Source organism: Lycorma delicatula, chromosome 6, assembly GCF_047948215.1.
Source record: "Lycorma delicatula isolate Av1 chromosome 6, ASM4794821v1, whole genome shotgun sequence".
Classification (NCBI taxonomy): Eukaryota; Metazoa; Arthropoda; class Insecta; order Hemiptera; family Fulgoridae; genus Lycorma; species Lycorma delicatula.
The window spans coordinates 135071222-135087725 of record NC_134460.1 but is presented as its reverse complement, the minus strand read 5'-3'; the positions used below and the strand labels follow the sequence as shown (position 1 = coordinate 135087725).

General features: G+C 31.3%; 1 protein-coding gene across 1 annotated transcript in view; it reads right to left on the bottom strand.

Annotated features, from left to right (window-relative positions):
- Window positions 1–5702: 5702 nt before the first annotated feature.
- Window positions 5703–16504, bottom strand: part of LOC142326257 (beta-1,3-glucan-binding protein-like) — a 32550-nt gene continuing 21748 nt past the window's right edge. The window contains exons 8-9 of the mRNA XM_075368576.1: window positions 11263–11364; window positions 5703–6608 (exon numbers count right to left, since the gene is read on the bottom strand). Coding sequence (XP_075224691.1) covers window positions 6510–6608; window positions 11263–11364 — 201 coding nt within the window. The 3' untranslated portion in view covers window positions 5703–6509. The remainder of the gene's footprint in view (window positions 6609–11262; window positions 11365–16504) is intronic.

Genomic DNA, 16504 nt, shown 5'->3' with positions numbered 1-16504 from the left:
GAGGGAACCATATGCAAAGTTGTTTAGAGAAATTATCACTAAATACAGTTGTGACACCAGGAGGCAAAACAGTATATCCCATACATCCTACATCCCTAACAATTTGTTTTACATTTTCCAAACATTGCCTACCTGCACAATTTTTCCCATCTACCTGTCCCTCCAACATCAAAGTGATTATTACAGGCTGCCTTAAGATGTGGCCTATAAGTCTGTCTCTTCTTTTAGCTATATATTTCCAAATGCTTCTTTCTTCATCAACTTGCCGCAACATCTCTTCATTTGTCACACTTTATCCACCCTTCTGATTTTAAACATTTTCCTACAGCACCACATTTCAAAAGCTTCAAATCTTTTCTTCTCAGGTACGCCGATTTTCAAAGTTTCACTTTCATATAAAGCTACACTCCAAAAATATAATTTCAAAAACGCTTTTCTGATGTTTAAATTAATTTCTTAAGTAAGCAAAATTATATTTCTGACTGAAAGCTCGTTTCACCTGACCTATATGACATTTTATATCGCTCCTGCTTTGTCCATTTTAATAACTCTACTTCCCAAATAACAAAATTCTCCTACCTCCATAATCTTTTGTCATCCTACTTTTATATTTAGTGGTCTATTTCTACTAAATTTCATTGCTTTCATTTTGTTCTTGTTTATTTTCATGCGGTAATTCTTGCATAGGACTTTATCCATGTCATTTATTGTTTCTTCTAAATCTTTTCGGCTAAAATTACTATATCATCAACAAATTGTAGCATCTTCATCTTTTCACCTTGTACTGTTACTCTAGATCTAAACTGTTCTTTAGCAACATTAACTGCTAGTTCTATGTAAAGATTAAAACGTAACGGGGATAAGGAACATCCCCGGATGTTTCCTAAAAGGGAGTCAAAACGGGTCCGACTCCCTTTTTTATTACTTCGTCTTTTTTATGCTCTTCGATTATTACTGTTGCAATTTGGTTCCTGTAAATGTCCCTACATTTAAAAAGCCCTACATTTTTAAAATGCTGAACATTTTATCCCAGTGTACATTACCAAATGCCTTTTCTAATTCTACAAATGTCATGTATGTTGGTATTTTTTTTAATCTTCCTTCTACTGTTAATCTGAGTGCTAAAATTGCTTCCCTTGTCCTGAAACCAAATTGGTCTTCTCGTAACATGTCTTCTACTCTCCTCTCAGTTCTGTACAAAATTCTAATTAAAATTTTTAACGCAAGAGCAGTTAAGCTAATTGTTCTGTATTCTTCTCATTTATCTGCTCCTGCATTCTTTGGTGTCATAACAATAACACTCTTTTTGAAATCTGACAGAACTTCCCCTTTTTCGTAAATGTTATATACCAGTTTGTATAATCTACCTATTGCTTCCTCACCTGCACTGCACAGTAATTCTGCAGATATTCCAGAAGACTTTCTCCCATTCAGATCTCAGGATTGTATCTTCCTTTTAATCCTCTTCAACTTCCTCTTCTTTCTATATAACACCATTTTCTAATTCATTTCCTTCATATAACAATTCAATATATTCCACCCACCTATCAGCCTTCTCTTTCATAATAGAAATCAATGTACCATCTTTATTTAACACACTAGATTTTAACTTATGTAGCAGAAGATTCTCCTTAATGTTCCAGTATTCTCCGTCTATTTTATCAATGACCATTTCTCTTTCCACTTCTGAACACTTTTCTTTAATCCACTCTTCTTTCGCTAATTTGCACTTTATAGTATTTCTTAATTGTCTACAGGCCCTTTTATCTCCTTCATCACTAGCTCCTTATACTTTCTATGCTCATACATCTGCTGCAATATATCCTCTGATTTCCAAGTTTTTCTACCAGTTCTCTTTGTTCCACCTAAGTTCGCTTCTGCTGATTTAAAAATCTCCTTTTTAACATTCTTCCATTCTTCTTCTATATTTTCTACCTTATCTTTTTACTCAGATCTCTTGCAATATCTCCTCAAAAATTTTCTTTACCTCCTCTTCCTCAAGCTTCTCTAAATTCCACCAATTAATGTGGCACCTTTTCTTCAGGTTTTTAAACCCCAATCTATATATTTCATTATCAGTAAATTATGATCACTATCGATATCTACTTCTGGATATGCTTTGAAGTCGATGAGTTGATTTCTAAATCTTTGCTTAACCATGATATAATCTATCTGATACCTTGCAGTATTGTCTGGCTTTTTCATGTGTATATTCCTCTATTATGATTTTTAAACTGGGTGTTGGCAATTACTAAATTATACTTTGTGCAAAATTCAATAAGTCAGTCCCCTCTTTCTTTTCTTTTGCTCAGTCTGCAATATTTCCTTCCTTGACGTTTCTGAATCTTGCATTCCAATCTCTAACTATTATTAAATTTTCATTGCCTTTTATGTGTTTAATTGCTTCTCAATTTCTTCGTACACACCCTCTATCTCATCATCATAATGGGCACTTGTAGGCATATACACAGCAATCATTGTCGGCTTAGGCTTTGATTTTATCCTAATTACAATGATTCTATTGCTATGCTTTCTGAAGTACTCTACTCTCTTCCCTATCTTCTTGTTCATTCCAAAACCTACTCCTGCCTGCCCTTTATTTGACACTGAGTTAATTATTGTAAAAAAAATCACCTGACTAAAAATCGTTTTCCTCTTCCTGGCTATCCTTGCTAATTCCTACTTCATCTACATTTCACTCTTTAAATTTTCTAACCTACCAACTGTTTTTTTTGGGCTTCTAGCATTCCATGCTCTGACTCATAGAATGTTGTTTTTTAATTTTCTGGTAACCCCTTCCTTAGCAGTCCTCAACTGGAAATTTTTGTCTTTCATATATTTCATTAAATCATATGGCATAGCCAGGCCCAGAGTTCCTGCCGAGGTGGTTTGAAGTAATGACACTCCCCGGAGCTGTGTTTATGCTTACATGCAGATCCAGCTCTGAAGGGCAGAGCAAAAATGAAGATAAAAAACATGCAATTCAACAAAAAACTAAGTAAAAATGAAATAGTATAACATAAATTTTACTGTTACTGTTATGACTAGATACATTATCCTAATTAATCAACGTCTGCAGAAAAAGGTTCTCTATTTGACCTGTATGCATTATCATTTTTCAATGTTCCTTCTCTTATTTTTATCAAGACTCAAGTTTCTCATCTTTACAATTGTTTTGTACAAAATGTTTTAATCTGATTAGTTCAGAGCACAGTATGTAGATCATGTCAGGAAAAGGGAGGTGTTACTTTATGGATAAAACAAAAATCTGCATCATTTGTCTGGCTGGATTCAAGGAAAAATGTGATAAATTTGAATCAAGCATGGCCACAAAATACACAATTAATTGTAAAATAAAAGTAAATTACATATGTCAATATGGATTGATTTTTATCTTTTTAAAATTACTATTACAACAACCTTAATAGTTTTAACAACTAAAAGTGTTTCTATTGTCATTTGAAACAAAGAAGTGATGTTCAGAATGAGTGAGGGAATTGTTGAAGAAATGGTTGAAACGATCCTTGCAGAATAGGGAATACAATGAGCACTTATAATAAATTAAAACAAAACTCCAAAAGTAAGTTTTAATCCAATATTTTCCATATTTTTTTTGTTTGTTCTTTTCCTTTACAGTTGTTTGTTTTAAGGCATAAATAACTAATTGAATGGAAAAATTCTATTAGATTTTTATATTGAAAATGAAATAAAATTTGATAATTATTTAGAAGATGAGAGAGTCCACCACACTAATTGTAAGTATACAATAAAAGTGTTGCTAGTTAGTTTGGCTAACTACCTCATAAACACTTGGCTAACCTCATAAACTGTGAATGTTTACGTGAATGCTTCGGCAATATAAATTCATAATAGTATTCAGTTGTCGTATCATATAAATATTTCTTGTTGTCTCATAGTTATCTTATAATGTACTTTGTTGTTTCTCCATAATGAAATTATTTATTTCTAATTTTTTTTTTTAGATTATGAATTTATTGTATTTTATTTTATTTGATTTCAGTGTGAAACTTAAATAATTTTACGTTCTGGTTCTATGTATTTCTTAAAATTTAATTTTTCAATTTTAATTTTTGTTTTTTTTATTTTTTATTTTTATGTGTATCATGCTACAAAACTCATATATTTTTATTTAGTAATACTGTATTTAACAAAATATTTTTGATTAAAATTAGATTTTACTAAACTAAGACTATTATATATTAATTTGTAAACAAATGTTATTCATGTTCCCTTGAGTGTGGAAATTCACATGGTTATGAGTAAGAAATAAACAATCTCAACCTCCTGAAGCAGTCCCTCTGCCTTTTGGCATACTGTCCCTGCTCCTTTCCATAGTCTTCCATTATTCTTAACTCCTTATACCCATCCTGCTATTATTATTATTTTTCTGATTACAACCTCTGAGTGTTATTTATTTTTGCCTTTGTTTGCTGCTACTTGTAAAACTTAATGCTTTTTACTTATTTGATCTTTCTATAGAATTAATTCATGGTTTTGGTTTAACTTGAAGTTTTCATTTGTTTATGGTATCCAGGTGATAATAATTTTTCGAACAGTTTACCCATTAAAGCATCTTGAACTGCTCAGATTTAATTAGAAAAATTTTAAACAAAACATAATAAAAACATTTTGTCAGACACGATAAGGAAATGACTAACTGCATTTTACTCCCATTTATTTAGAATGAAAAACATTGACTAAACAAATCTTTGATTTCTTCCAAATAAAAAAACTAAAATCAATTGGTTCACACAAGTCCAAGAAGACCTAAAAGAACTGAAGGAAGAGTGAAAATTAAGAAAGATGTAAAACGGTTTTGAGAAATGTGAATGTCCCCACCACCCGAGTACCTTTCTGACATGTTCTTTTCTTTCAGTCGCCATTGTTAGTTGTGACCTTCAGTGCTTGTTAGTGTAGTATTGTCGTCCTGTGGCCCTTGTACCGGTCGTTGTGTTGTACGCTTCTATACTCTAATGTTTATCGGTTCTGCGTACCGCACCTCCTAGTGAGTGTACGTCTTTTTGTACAGTCTAGGTTTCTGTGTGCTAAGACGTTTACAACGTAGCATATGCTTATGACCTAAGCCTTACACATTACACTTGAAAAGGAGCTTACAATCTATTTCATAGAATAGTTATATGTAATAGGTAGACATATGAATGGATGTAAGTATGAACATTGAAAAGTCAGAGAATACACCCAAATATTTTTAAAGTCAAAATAAATCTACTACATTATTACCTCTACAATAATTTTATGAAACAACTATTTAAACTAAACTAAAATATATAAGTAATTTTTTTCTTTATTTAAAAACAACCAAAAATCTTTTTGGCTGGGAGGGGTTAATATTTGGAAAAAAATGTTTTTGGATCATTTATAAATGCACTGTAGGTGACAGATTTGTTTTAATAGTGTTTTCTCTAAAATGCCCCTGAAGAAAATCAAAATTGGGTTTTTCACAATATCACCCCATCCCCTTAACAAACAATTTGTTGAAAAAGATTTCTACTACAACAAATATGTAAAATGAAATGCACAGATGATGATGATTTCATGGCTATTCATATGTGTTTGAACAAAAAAGATGGTAATTTGTTGCCTGTTTATGTAAACAGATTAATGGGAAGTAGTTAAAAAGATCTTAATTTATGTATCATAGGTCAATAAAATAAAAAAAATGGACTACCAATTCAAAATTTATTTTAAAGCACAATAGTTTTCTTAAAAGAAAACTTTTATAAATTTTTAAAATAGTGTTTTAATTTTTTACTTATAATTTATGGGTTTTATGATTTTTTAATTATGTAAATTAGATTCTTTTATTGATGAATACCTTATTATAATAAAACTCCCTCTGAAGCCTTTGTTTATTCATGTTGAAAAATGGTCATCTATATTTTACCCAGAAAATGTAATTTAAAGACAAACCAATTATGACAAAAGGTAAATCTTATAAAAATTGTTAGTTTTTTTTTTTACAGAACTCAGATCTTTTTTAAGATAGCTAAATTAATTTATGATGACTAAAAATAAGCTGTAAAATTGCTTTTTTCTTTTAATTTATATCACAAATTCTTTAAGTTTTAATATCCATCCTAGTAAATTTTTCTTTAAAATGCAATCTAATTGAATAATATAATATTAAAAAAGATCAGAGTTCTGTTTAAAAAAAAAATAAATCAAAATATTTGTTGTTAAGATTTACCTTTCATAATAATTAGTTTGTGTCTTTATATTACATCTTGTTAATGTAATATAGATAACCATTTTTCATCATGAATAGTTTTATATATATATATATATATATATATATATATATATATATATATATAGTTATTTATATAATTTTACTCTAATTTAAAAATAGATTATAATTTTATTTTCTTCCTTCAGTGGCGCCATCTAACAACTAACTAACTACAGATCGCCTTTCTTCGGCGGACATCTTCTTGAAAAGTACTGAAATTCTTAACTAAAACTTATTATTATATTGCCCATACTTTTATATATTCTATCTGTAATTTTGTTTCTTCATTCCATGTTCTATGCCAGTTAACAGTATCACGATAAAAGTTCAGTTTCCTCTGGAAAAGAAGAATTTAATTAACAGCTTTTCCAAAAATCTCTAACTATAGTAATTTATCACAACTATCAAATAATAGAAAAAATAACATATGTTAATTAAAAACAAAATATTCATTTCATCTATAAGTATGTTTGAAATTCTACTTCTAGTTTATTTTATTGATAAAACGCAATTTATTAGTTTTGTGTGCAACAAGCCCTAAATTAAAATGTATTCTTAAAAATTGTAGAGAAAATATTATTAACAGTTAACATAATCTATTTTACAATATTTACCCGTGAAATTAAAAAAATACACTTTTATTTAGAGAAACAAAAAATTTTCACATTCACTCAACATAATTTCCAGAAATACCTAACAGTACTAACTAAAACACTTAACTCGCGTGGTGAAGTATGTCATACCGCTCGAATATTTTGAAATAATGTCCTTCACCCATAAATTATTTCAATGTCCCCACCACTCGAGTACCTTTCTGACATGTTCTTTTCTTTCAGTTGCCATTGTTGGTTGTGACCTTCAGTGCTTGTTAGTTTAGTATTATCGTCCTGCGTTCCCTTGTACCGGTCGTCGTGTTGTACGCTTCTACACTCTGTCGGTTCTGCGTACCAGGAGGTGCGTACCGCACCTCCTAGTGAGTGTACGTCTTTTTGTACAGTCTAGTTTTTAATTACTTCATTTTTTACGTTATTTTTAAGTTACGAGTCGTTTTTTTCGTTATAAGTTGTTATATGTTTTCTTAGTGGTAAAAAAATTTATTATTTCGTAAAAGGTAATTACATTTTTCGTTTTGTATTTTGGAACCATTTTAATTGTAACGATGAATAGTGATTCTAGTATTAGTAAAGCTTCAACTGATAATCCTGCAGTTATTAATAGTCTGACTGACGATATGTTTTATGAAGACCTTAGAGGTGTAGATGATCCGGTTATTGATGATAAAGGTTATGTTATTGAAAGTGATCACAACTCTTCATCTGAACAAAGAGAAGATAGTTCGAATGGTGAAATAACTTCTGATCCCCGGGACAATAACGGTCGTTTTATTATGGCAAAAATGGGCTTAAATAGTCAGCTGAATATTTCCACACGAGAAATACCAGAACTCAACGGCACAGTATCATGTCCCAGCTTCCAGGACTAAAACAACGTGCGCGTGCCTTAGGTTCAAAATCAGAACCAATTGAAACTGGGGGTCTAATTATTGACGATGATCTATTACGCAGAATCATACACTTTACTAATGTGAAACTTCAAATAGTTTGAAAATTGAAAAAAAAAAATCCAAACGTTACAGACATGCGCGATGTAGACCTTATTGAAATGAAGGCCTTTGTTGGTTTACTTCTTTAGTCGGCAATTTTTGGCGACAATTTGGCAATAGTTCGGCAATTTTATTGCACCCTGCTGGAACAGGGCGCAATATTTTTCGTTGCGTTATGAGTAGAAACAGATTTGAAAATTTATTATCGCATCTTCGCTTTGATGATCAAACTGATCGTCAACGCATCCAAGAAGATCCAGCGGCCGCAATTTCTGAAATATTTAAAAGATTTTTAAACAATTGTCGGAATTTATACTCTATTAGTGCTTATGCTACAGTAGATGAAATGCTTGTGGGCTTTAGAGGTCGGTGTAGATTTAGAGTTTATATGCCCAAAAACCCGTGCAAATAAGGAATAAAAATTCAAGCTCTAGTTTATTCACAGACCAATTATTTTAGTAACGGTTACATCTATGTCGGTAAAGATAGCGACGGTAATACACCTGATTAAGCTGACAGACAGTATTCCAAACCGATCCAGTCAGTCATCCGCCTAGTAAAGAATATAATGTACAGCAACAGGAACATCAAGACTGACAATTGAAATTCATTAAAAGAAATCGATAATGGACTGTATGATAGGGGACTGATATTTGTATAAGTCAGATAATTTTACAATTGTATTACGTTCCAAAAAAAATGAAAAAGTGTAATTTTTCTTTTTACAAACTACCAGAAAGCTGCAAAATGCCAGGAAAACCTGAAGTAAATACTTTGTATAATCGTACTAAAGGTGGTGTAGACAGTATAGACGAGAAATTTGCCATCTATTGTTCCAGCCGAAGAACTCTGGCTATTTTTTCAGAATTTTGGACATCAGTGATGTAAATGCTTACATATTGTACTACAGTTATCATGATAACGAAATAATAAAGAGGTTAATTTTTATGAAGAAATTGGCTAAGGCCCTTGTATAACCTCACGTAGAGCGAAGAATTCGAGACTTTCATATCTCTAACGAACTTCATGCTTGTATGGGGCGAGTTCTACAGTTCAAACCACCGATAATAACTAAAGATGATGAAGGTGATACGCGTGTAAAAAAGAAGACATCACATATATGATCCAAAGAAGAAAATCATTTTATGTGAGCTATGATTGTAAGAAGCCTGTATGTCCGAAGTGTGCAAAAAAGTTAGCAGTAAGTGTATTCAAGAGAAAAATGACTAATTTTGCTATTTATATATGCCTAACTGAGTATTTTTTTTTTTAGTTGTTGATTAAAGAAATATTTTTATTTTGTTGTTTTTCGATAGTGTATAAAGAGAATTTCATTTAAAAATATACCCTTGTGAAACTACTAACATTTTCAAACATTAAGTTTTTAAATTTTGCTATTGTTATAACAAACTTTTACCTTTGAAAAACTGTTTTTTTTTCCCTAATAATAAGTAAAATTAATAATGTTTCAGATTGTAAGCTAACAGTATTCATTAAACAAAATACGTTTAGTAAAAGATTTTCTAAAGTAGTGATGATTAAAGTTAAATAACCTGTAATTTAAAAAAATTTCAATCTGAATTTTTAATTGCTTCCTTTGGAAAAAAGAGGTAAAACATAATGTTTAGTACTTTTACATTTCTTACTACTTTGTTACAAAGTACTAAGAAATCAAAATACAAACTTAAATATACATATTGTTCTAAAAAGACAATATATACATATTGTACTAAATTTCAACAATATATACACATAGTTGAAATTTGCAGTATGACAGACTGGACCTCATAAACAATTACAAAACATTTAACCTAGTTGGTTGAGGGCTAAAACACATAAAGGAGCAAAATGATCATTTAAATGCAAAATTAGCAATTAATCTTTTTACCTGATGAAAAATATCACTTTCATCAAAATAAAATCAATTTAACAATTAAATCATAAAACTGCGTCACATTTTACAACAATATATTATATATGAGTTGCAATAAAATCAAACTGTCAGAAACTGTGTGAAATAAGTTAGTTGTTTTGTATTTTAAAACCGATTAAGAGGTTTGGCTATAAAAGATAAGCTCTTCAATCTTGCCTAAGATAAATCTAAGCTTTTCCTAGACAAATCACCTCAAGGATACCTTGCTTTATGGCCCCTGTCATTCTCAGCAAGAATCTAGTAGGATTCAATCTATACATTTATAAAACCAAAACAGGAATGGAAAATATCACGAATAAGGAAGAGAATGTTGAAAACAATCCTCCAGAATACAGGTACCCTTATCATGCACAATCTCTTGAGAGACTGTTGCATTGTTGATCATACTGGAGCGCCACATTACTTTTCAATGATTTTCTATTGATCACCTTAAATATAAACAACTAAGATTATTTTTCCAGGGTGTTTGTACTCTGATGGTAAAAAGAGCCATCCAAGAACAAATATGAGTGAGGGACAATCTGTCTCCATCCTCGTAAATATGTGACATATCTGTCTGAACTATAAATTGTTTATAAAGTTATTACATGGTGTGTACTGCAGTACTTTATCAATCAACCAAATGCCTATTTCTTGCCATTATTCATCCAGCTAATTTTCTTCTATTTGTTCCACTAGAATTTTTTTATTGTGAAATTTAGGAACTATGTATATCAGTAATTATTACCCTTCCTTGAAAAACATTAATTGCACTAAATATTTGCTTCTGCAAATCGAACATTACTATTTCATGTATGTATTAATTAGATAGAAAAATATTGTACAAACGTAGCTAAATAAAGTTTCTAGAATACTTCTCTACAAACTCAGAAACTCTGCTTGTTACATAGTTTACAGTATATTTACTTAAGTATTAACTTCTGTATTTAGTTAAATTCATTATATTCATACAATTATACCATTAATGTACTTTTATATAACCTGAATTCACAGCTGAACAGAAACCGATTTATTCATCTGGATGTGCAGTACAGCACAGATGTAAATCAATCAATACACAAACTCACTCTCTCTCCCTCCCTTTCTCCCTCTACCTCTCCACCCCTCTCACTCGCTCTCTCATAATCTAACAAAATAAAACATCATATTATTTGTAGGTTACATATCCACATACTTTATGAAACAGACATAATTTTAGATACAGTCAGACACCCAGTTGCTAAAATGAGTTTTTATTTCAGAGCTCATTGTTAAAATAACTAACTGATATACCAAACGTTCTGGACTTACTCCCTAACTTAGGATTGACATATTTCTTCAACAACAGTAATTTATTTAATGTGTTATCCAAACTTAATTGAATGCTTATGTAGGAACAAGCCATTCAAAGCATACAATAAAAATCTATTCTGTGATATTAAGGGTAAATGATTAAAATAAAATAATCATACATACATCAGTTTGATCATTTCTCCAAGGCTTGGCTGCTCCGTTATTGGTTATGCCATCAGGAAAATCTTCTAGCCCTCCTACATGTAATCCAATCATAATGAAATGCTAGAAACAAGAAATAGGAAATTTTATTTTTACCACTTTCTAGTTCATATAAATCTATTGTTTATAAAACAATAACTCACAGAGAATAATTTAAAAAAATAAACAAAAAAAAACATAAAGATAAAAAAGAAATGTTATATATTAAATAAAACATAATTTAACTGAAACTGATCAGGGAAGGCTTAAAATTTTCCAGACTAAAGACATCTTATATAGATTATATCATTGACTCTCAGAATTCAGTTTTCTTAATTAAATAGCAAAGAAACTGTTTAATTTATAAAGTGATCTATTAAGGTACACACTTTTCTATAACATATTTTCTGAACTTTAAAATTAAGTGGGTATGTGGAACACTATTTCTATCATTTGTAGGTTGAACAGCACCAAAAATTCTTAAAACTTTTAGTGTTTGTGATTTGCACTGGTTGACAGATCGTGATTCTATGTTGCTGTGGAATGCTTTTAGGTGGTCATCATATAAACATTGTATAAAGTGTCCATTTGAAGCTGCATCCCATTTAACCTGTGTAAACATTGGGTTGTGAGATCCATTGATGACACAACAAATCCACAACATAGACAACAGCATTGATATTCTTCACACACAAGCATTCACACGCACACAAAACAATCACTTCTTAACACTCTTGTAAATTTGCCTTAAAAAGTTTACAGAATTAAATAAATTTCATTACCAATTATCACAAACATAGCAAAGCGTTATTCTTTCAGTAAAAATATGATAAACTTTAACAACAAAATCAATCATTTCTTATCGAAAATTCTCACAAAGATCTTGCTGTACCTCTTAGATACTATACATGAGCAAGCTCTTTTCTAGTTAGAATTATTCTGATTAAGTTTTTATTCTCATTTATCTTCATTACTTGATTATTGTATATTCTGTTTTACTTATTCAATTCTTCCTTTTTGTGCAACTCCATTTATGGTATTATTGTCTCCTAAACTCATTACTTTAGTTTTCCTAACATTCATTTTCATTCCATAGCCTGTCATATTCTCCTCTAATTTAGAAATCGTCTGTTGAATACCCTGTGCTTTATCTTTCATAAAATCCATGTTATCTATGAAACTTTTATGATTTATTCCCCTTCCTCTTGTACTGTTGTCTTCATTTTTTCTGCAGCATTTTAATCATATCTCCAACATTCATTTTAAACAAAACTGGTGATAAGACTTACTCGTCTCCTTAGTTAAACGAATCAGTTTGAATATTCTTTAATTAATTTCTAGCTTTCTGATCTACTGTTTGGGGTTACTTAATATAAAAATCAGTTAATATTATTTGACTTGATTTATGCTTTCTCTCATCTTTAAAACACTCACTTACTCTTTTACCTCTTTTTATATATCTCTCACCAGTATGCCCTATTAACTCAATTGTATCCCCTTTCTCCCTTCCATTCTTGAATCCATATCGTTCTTCTGCATCCATATACTCCATTTCTTTTACTTAGTGTTTTATGCAGACCTAATAATACACTAAAACATGCATTCAGACTGTATTCTAATATTAATCTTTAAATATAAAAAAGACAGAAAAGCAAACAATTTTCAAGAAATATAATTCAGATTTTACATTTACAATAACTGGGGAAGCATCTTATTTGGTATGAAAACTACAAGGGTCATCCAAAAATTATAAAAAATAAATTACTCTGTTGCTAAAATGGTTTAATTAGTCAATCTGATATTTTTTTTCACTTTGCAACATAATCTTCAGCAACATTCAAAAATATAATTAATGTATTTTTTTTGGGACATGTGAAGTACACTTGTCTCATCTCTAAATAAACTTATTTATGTCTGCTGCAAAGAAATCTTTGTATTGATATCAGAGCCAGTTTAGCATACTTTTTTTGACGTTGTCATTGCCATTAAACTTCTTACTACAAAGTGCATACTTGAGCAGACCAAAGAAGTGGAAATCCGATAGGACCAAGTTAAAACTGTATGGTGGGGTTGAGATAGAACTTCCTTGTGCACTTTGTCAATGGTTTCTTGAGTTAACTGAGTTATGCGAGGCCAGGAGTTATGATGAAGCAGAATGATCCTATTGCACTGAGGTCCAAGGTTTTATCAATACTGATGGTTCCACTTTGTTGATAAACATGTCACAGTAGTATTTGCTGTTTATTGTACACTGACCTTTTAGAAAATCTACAAAAACTAGGCCTTTTGTATCCCAAAAAGGCTGTCATTATTATGATCAGTTTTCAAATTTTTCCCTGAAAGGTAAAGTTGTTTGCTTCCAGTCCATGCTCTGTCTTTTTGATTCACAGTAGTATTTGCTGTTTATTGTACACTGACCTTTTAGAAAATCTACAAAAACTAGGCCTTTTGTATCCCAAAAAGGCTGTCATTATTATGATCAGTTTTCAAATTTTTCCTTGAAAGGTAAAGTTGTTTGCTTCCAGTCCATGCTCTGTCTTTTTGATTCAGATTCATAACAGTAAATCCATGTCTCATCACAAGTTAAATTACTGTGCAAAAAATTCCTTCCTGCTGATACCATTGTTTTAGCTCTATACACTTATAAAATCTAGTCTCCTGATGATGATCTGTCAACTCTCTTGGAACCTATTTTATACTACTTATGATAGTTGAGCTTATTTGTGAAAATTTCATAAACTGTACCAGTACTTAATTGTAATCTTTCAGCTATAATCTCAACTGTAATCCATCAGCCTTCTTAGATAAGAGAGTCTATGCACATTTCAAGCACTGCAGTTAAAACTTCAATTGGATGTCCAAAACAGTGCTTATCAGCCACTGAAGATTGACAGTCTTTAAATCTTTCTACTCTCTTAAAAAAATTTCTGCAGCCCATTCAACTTTTTCTGAAAATATGAGAAAAACGTTTTTGGTCTTATGAGAATAAATTTTATCCAGTTTTTCACCTTAGAAAAGGAAAAAAGATACACTCCACACTGTCAACTAATTTGCAAACTTCAAAAGGACTCACAAACATAAAATATGATCAATTTTACTCAAACAGCTGATCAAAATTCATTACAAGGTTTCCATCTTACTGTTCTGAAAGTATCATAACTCTCTTACCAACTGTTTTGCCTCCACAGCTATTTCTGACTTTAATTATTGAATGACTTTCGTATAGCCATAAAAGATGTCTGAAACAGGTTTACTGCTGATTAATTCTCTGATTACTATACTTATAAAACTGAACACAAATTGGATTCTTAATATTGAAAAATAATCATTATAGATAAATAGTTATTATCCATCCATAAACCTTATAACCAAGATTTTATTGGTTTTCAATTTAATTTTTTTTTAAATACATCATCTGTTAGGTATCCACCTATCTGACATGATCATCTGTCCAATATGAATATGTTTTTAGCAGAATAAGAATAGTATTGTTCAGAACAAAATTATTTTAACTTGCTTTAGGTTTCAGCTATTTTCAATCAAAATTCAAACTTTTATACTGCAAAAATTAAGTAAACATAATGGAACAATAATGTCGTTGTAAGACACTACCATCATAAGAAAGTAATAGCTTGCAGAAAATTATCAGAGATATAAAAGAGAGTGTGCAAGAATAACCACTGCTAGATCAACTTCACCAGTTAACCTACTGTAAATTTCTTTTCACAAAATGTATAGCTACAGTTTGGGTTACATAAAAAAAACATTTGAGTCTAAGCCATTATAATTTTTTAAACAAATAATCTTGAAAAAAAATCAAAATGTGTTACATTATTTGTTACATGCTAAAATTAAAGGTTAGTTGACATGATATGAGAAGTGTCACTCCTATTAATAGTACGAGGGCTGTTTTTTTTTAACTTCTGATGGGCTATAAAAAAAGGAATCATTGACATAACAAAATGATTTTATTACTAAAAGTTGAGTAGTATGTAACTTATTTTTCTACATAAACACCAAAACGATTGAAGCATTTGTCATTCATGACACCAGCTTTCCGATGCCGTCTCAAAAGAAGTTTGCCGCCAGTGAGGTAAGATATGTCTTGACAGCCTCCTGAAGTTCTTTGTTGGTGGTGAAGTGTTAACCGCCCAACCATGCCTTCAATTCTTGAAAGATATGAAAATCGCTAGGTACTAGGTCTGGACTATACGATGGATGGTTGAAAACTTCCCAACTGAATTGTTTGAGAAGGTCTTGTGTCACGTTGGCACAGTGCAGTCATGCATTGTCATGGATCAAAACCACAATGGATGAGAGCATGTGTCTTCTTTTTTGTTCTGGATCAATCTGCGGAGGTGACGTAAAGATTCATAATAAACTTCCTTTGTTATTGTTATCCTCTGCTCCATAAATTCCACCAGCAAGACACCTTTAGGCTCCCAAAAAAACTGTAGCCATTGATTTCCTGTTGCTCAGTGTCTGTTTAAACATTATCGCCTTGTCTAGAGAAGTGTGTCCACTACTTAGACTGTTCTTTGGTTTCTGGATTGTCATACTGGATCCAAATCTTATCACCAGTAACGATAGACTTTAAAAACTCTTCCCCTCATTATCGTAATACATGAGAAACATTAAGGCTGTCACCAATCATTGCATTTTGAGATCATCACTCAACATTTCTGGGACTCAACGTGCACACAGTTTCCGGTATGCTTGATCTTTAGTCAATATTCTGTTCAGAGAAGACCTTGAAATTTCTGGGATTTTTGAAAAAAATTTCACTTAACGTAAACCTCTGTTTGTCGTGGACAAAATAATCAACATGCTCAACCAGGCATACAGTAGCGACAAATTTGTGCCTTGCCCAACTTTGTCGTGGACGTCCATTTGCACTTCTTTAAATTTCCCACACCATTCGCGTACACTACCATCACTCTTTAAGTTTTCACCATACACTAGGCTCGTTTTGCGATGAATTTCAGCTGTGCTACACCCTTCTGCTTGCAGAAAATGTATCACACTTCGCAACCCACGTTTGGCGGGAGCATCGATTGCAGCAACCACGTTCAATTGCTCATAGCTGAGCTCAGACTGATGCAATGGAGTCAGCAATGGTAGAGGTTGTGGTGTGGTGGCAGCACAATTGCATGATACGCAGACCTACCTCCCATCTATCTCTTGTTTACTTAGATGCACGATCGGAAGGTGAAAAAAAGCAGCC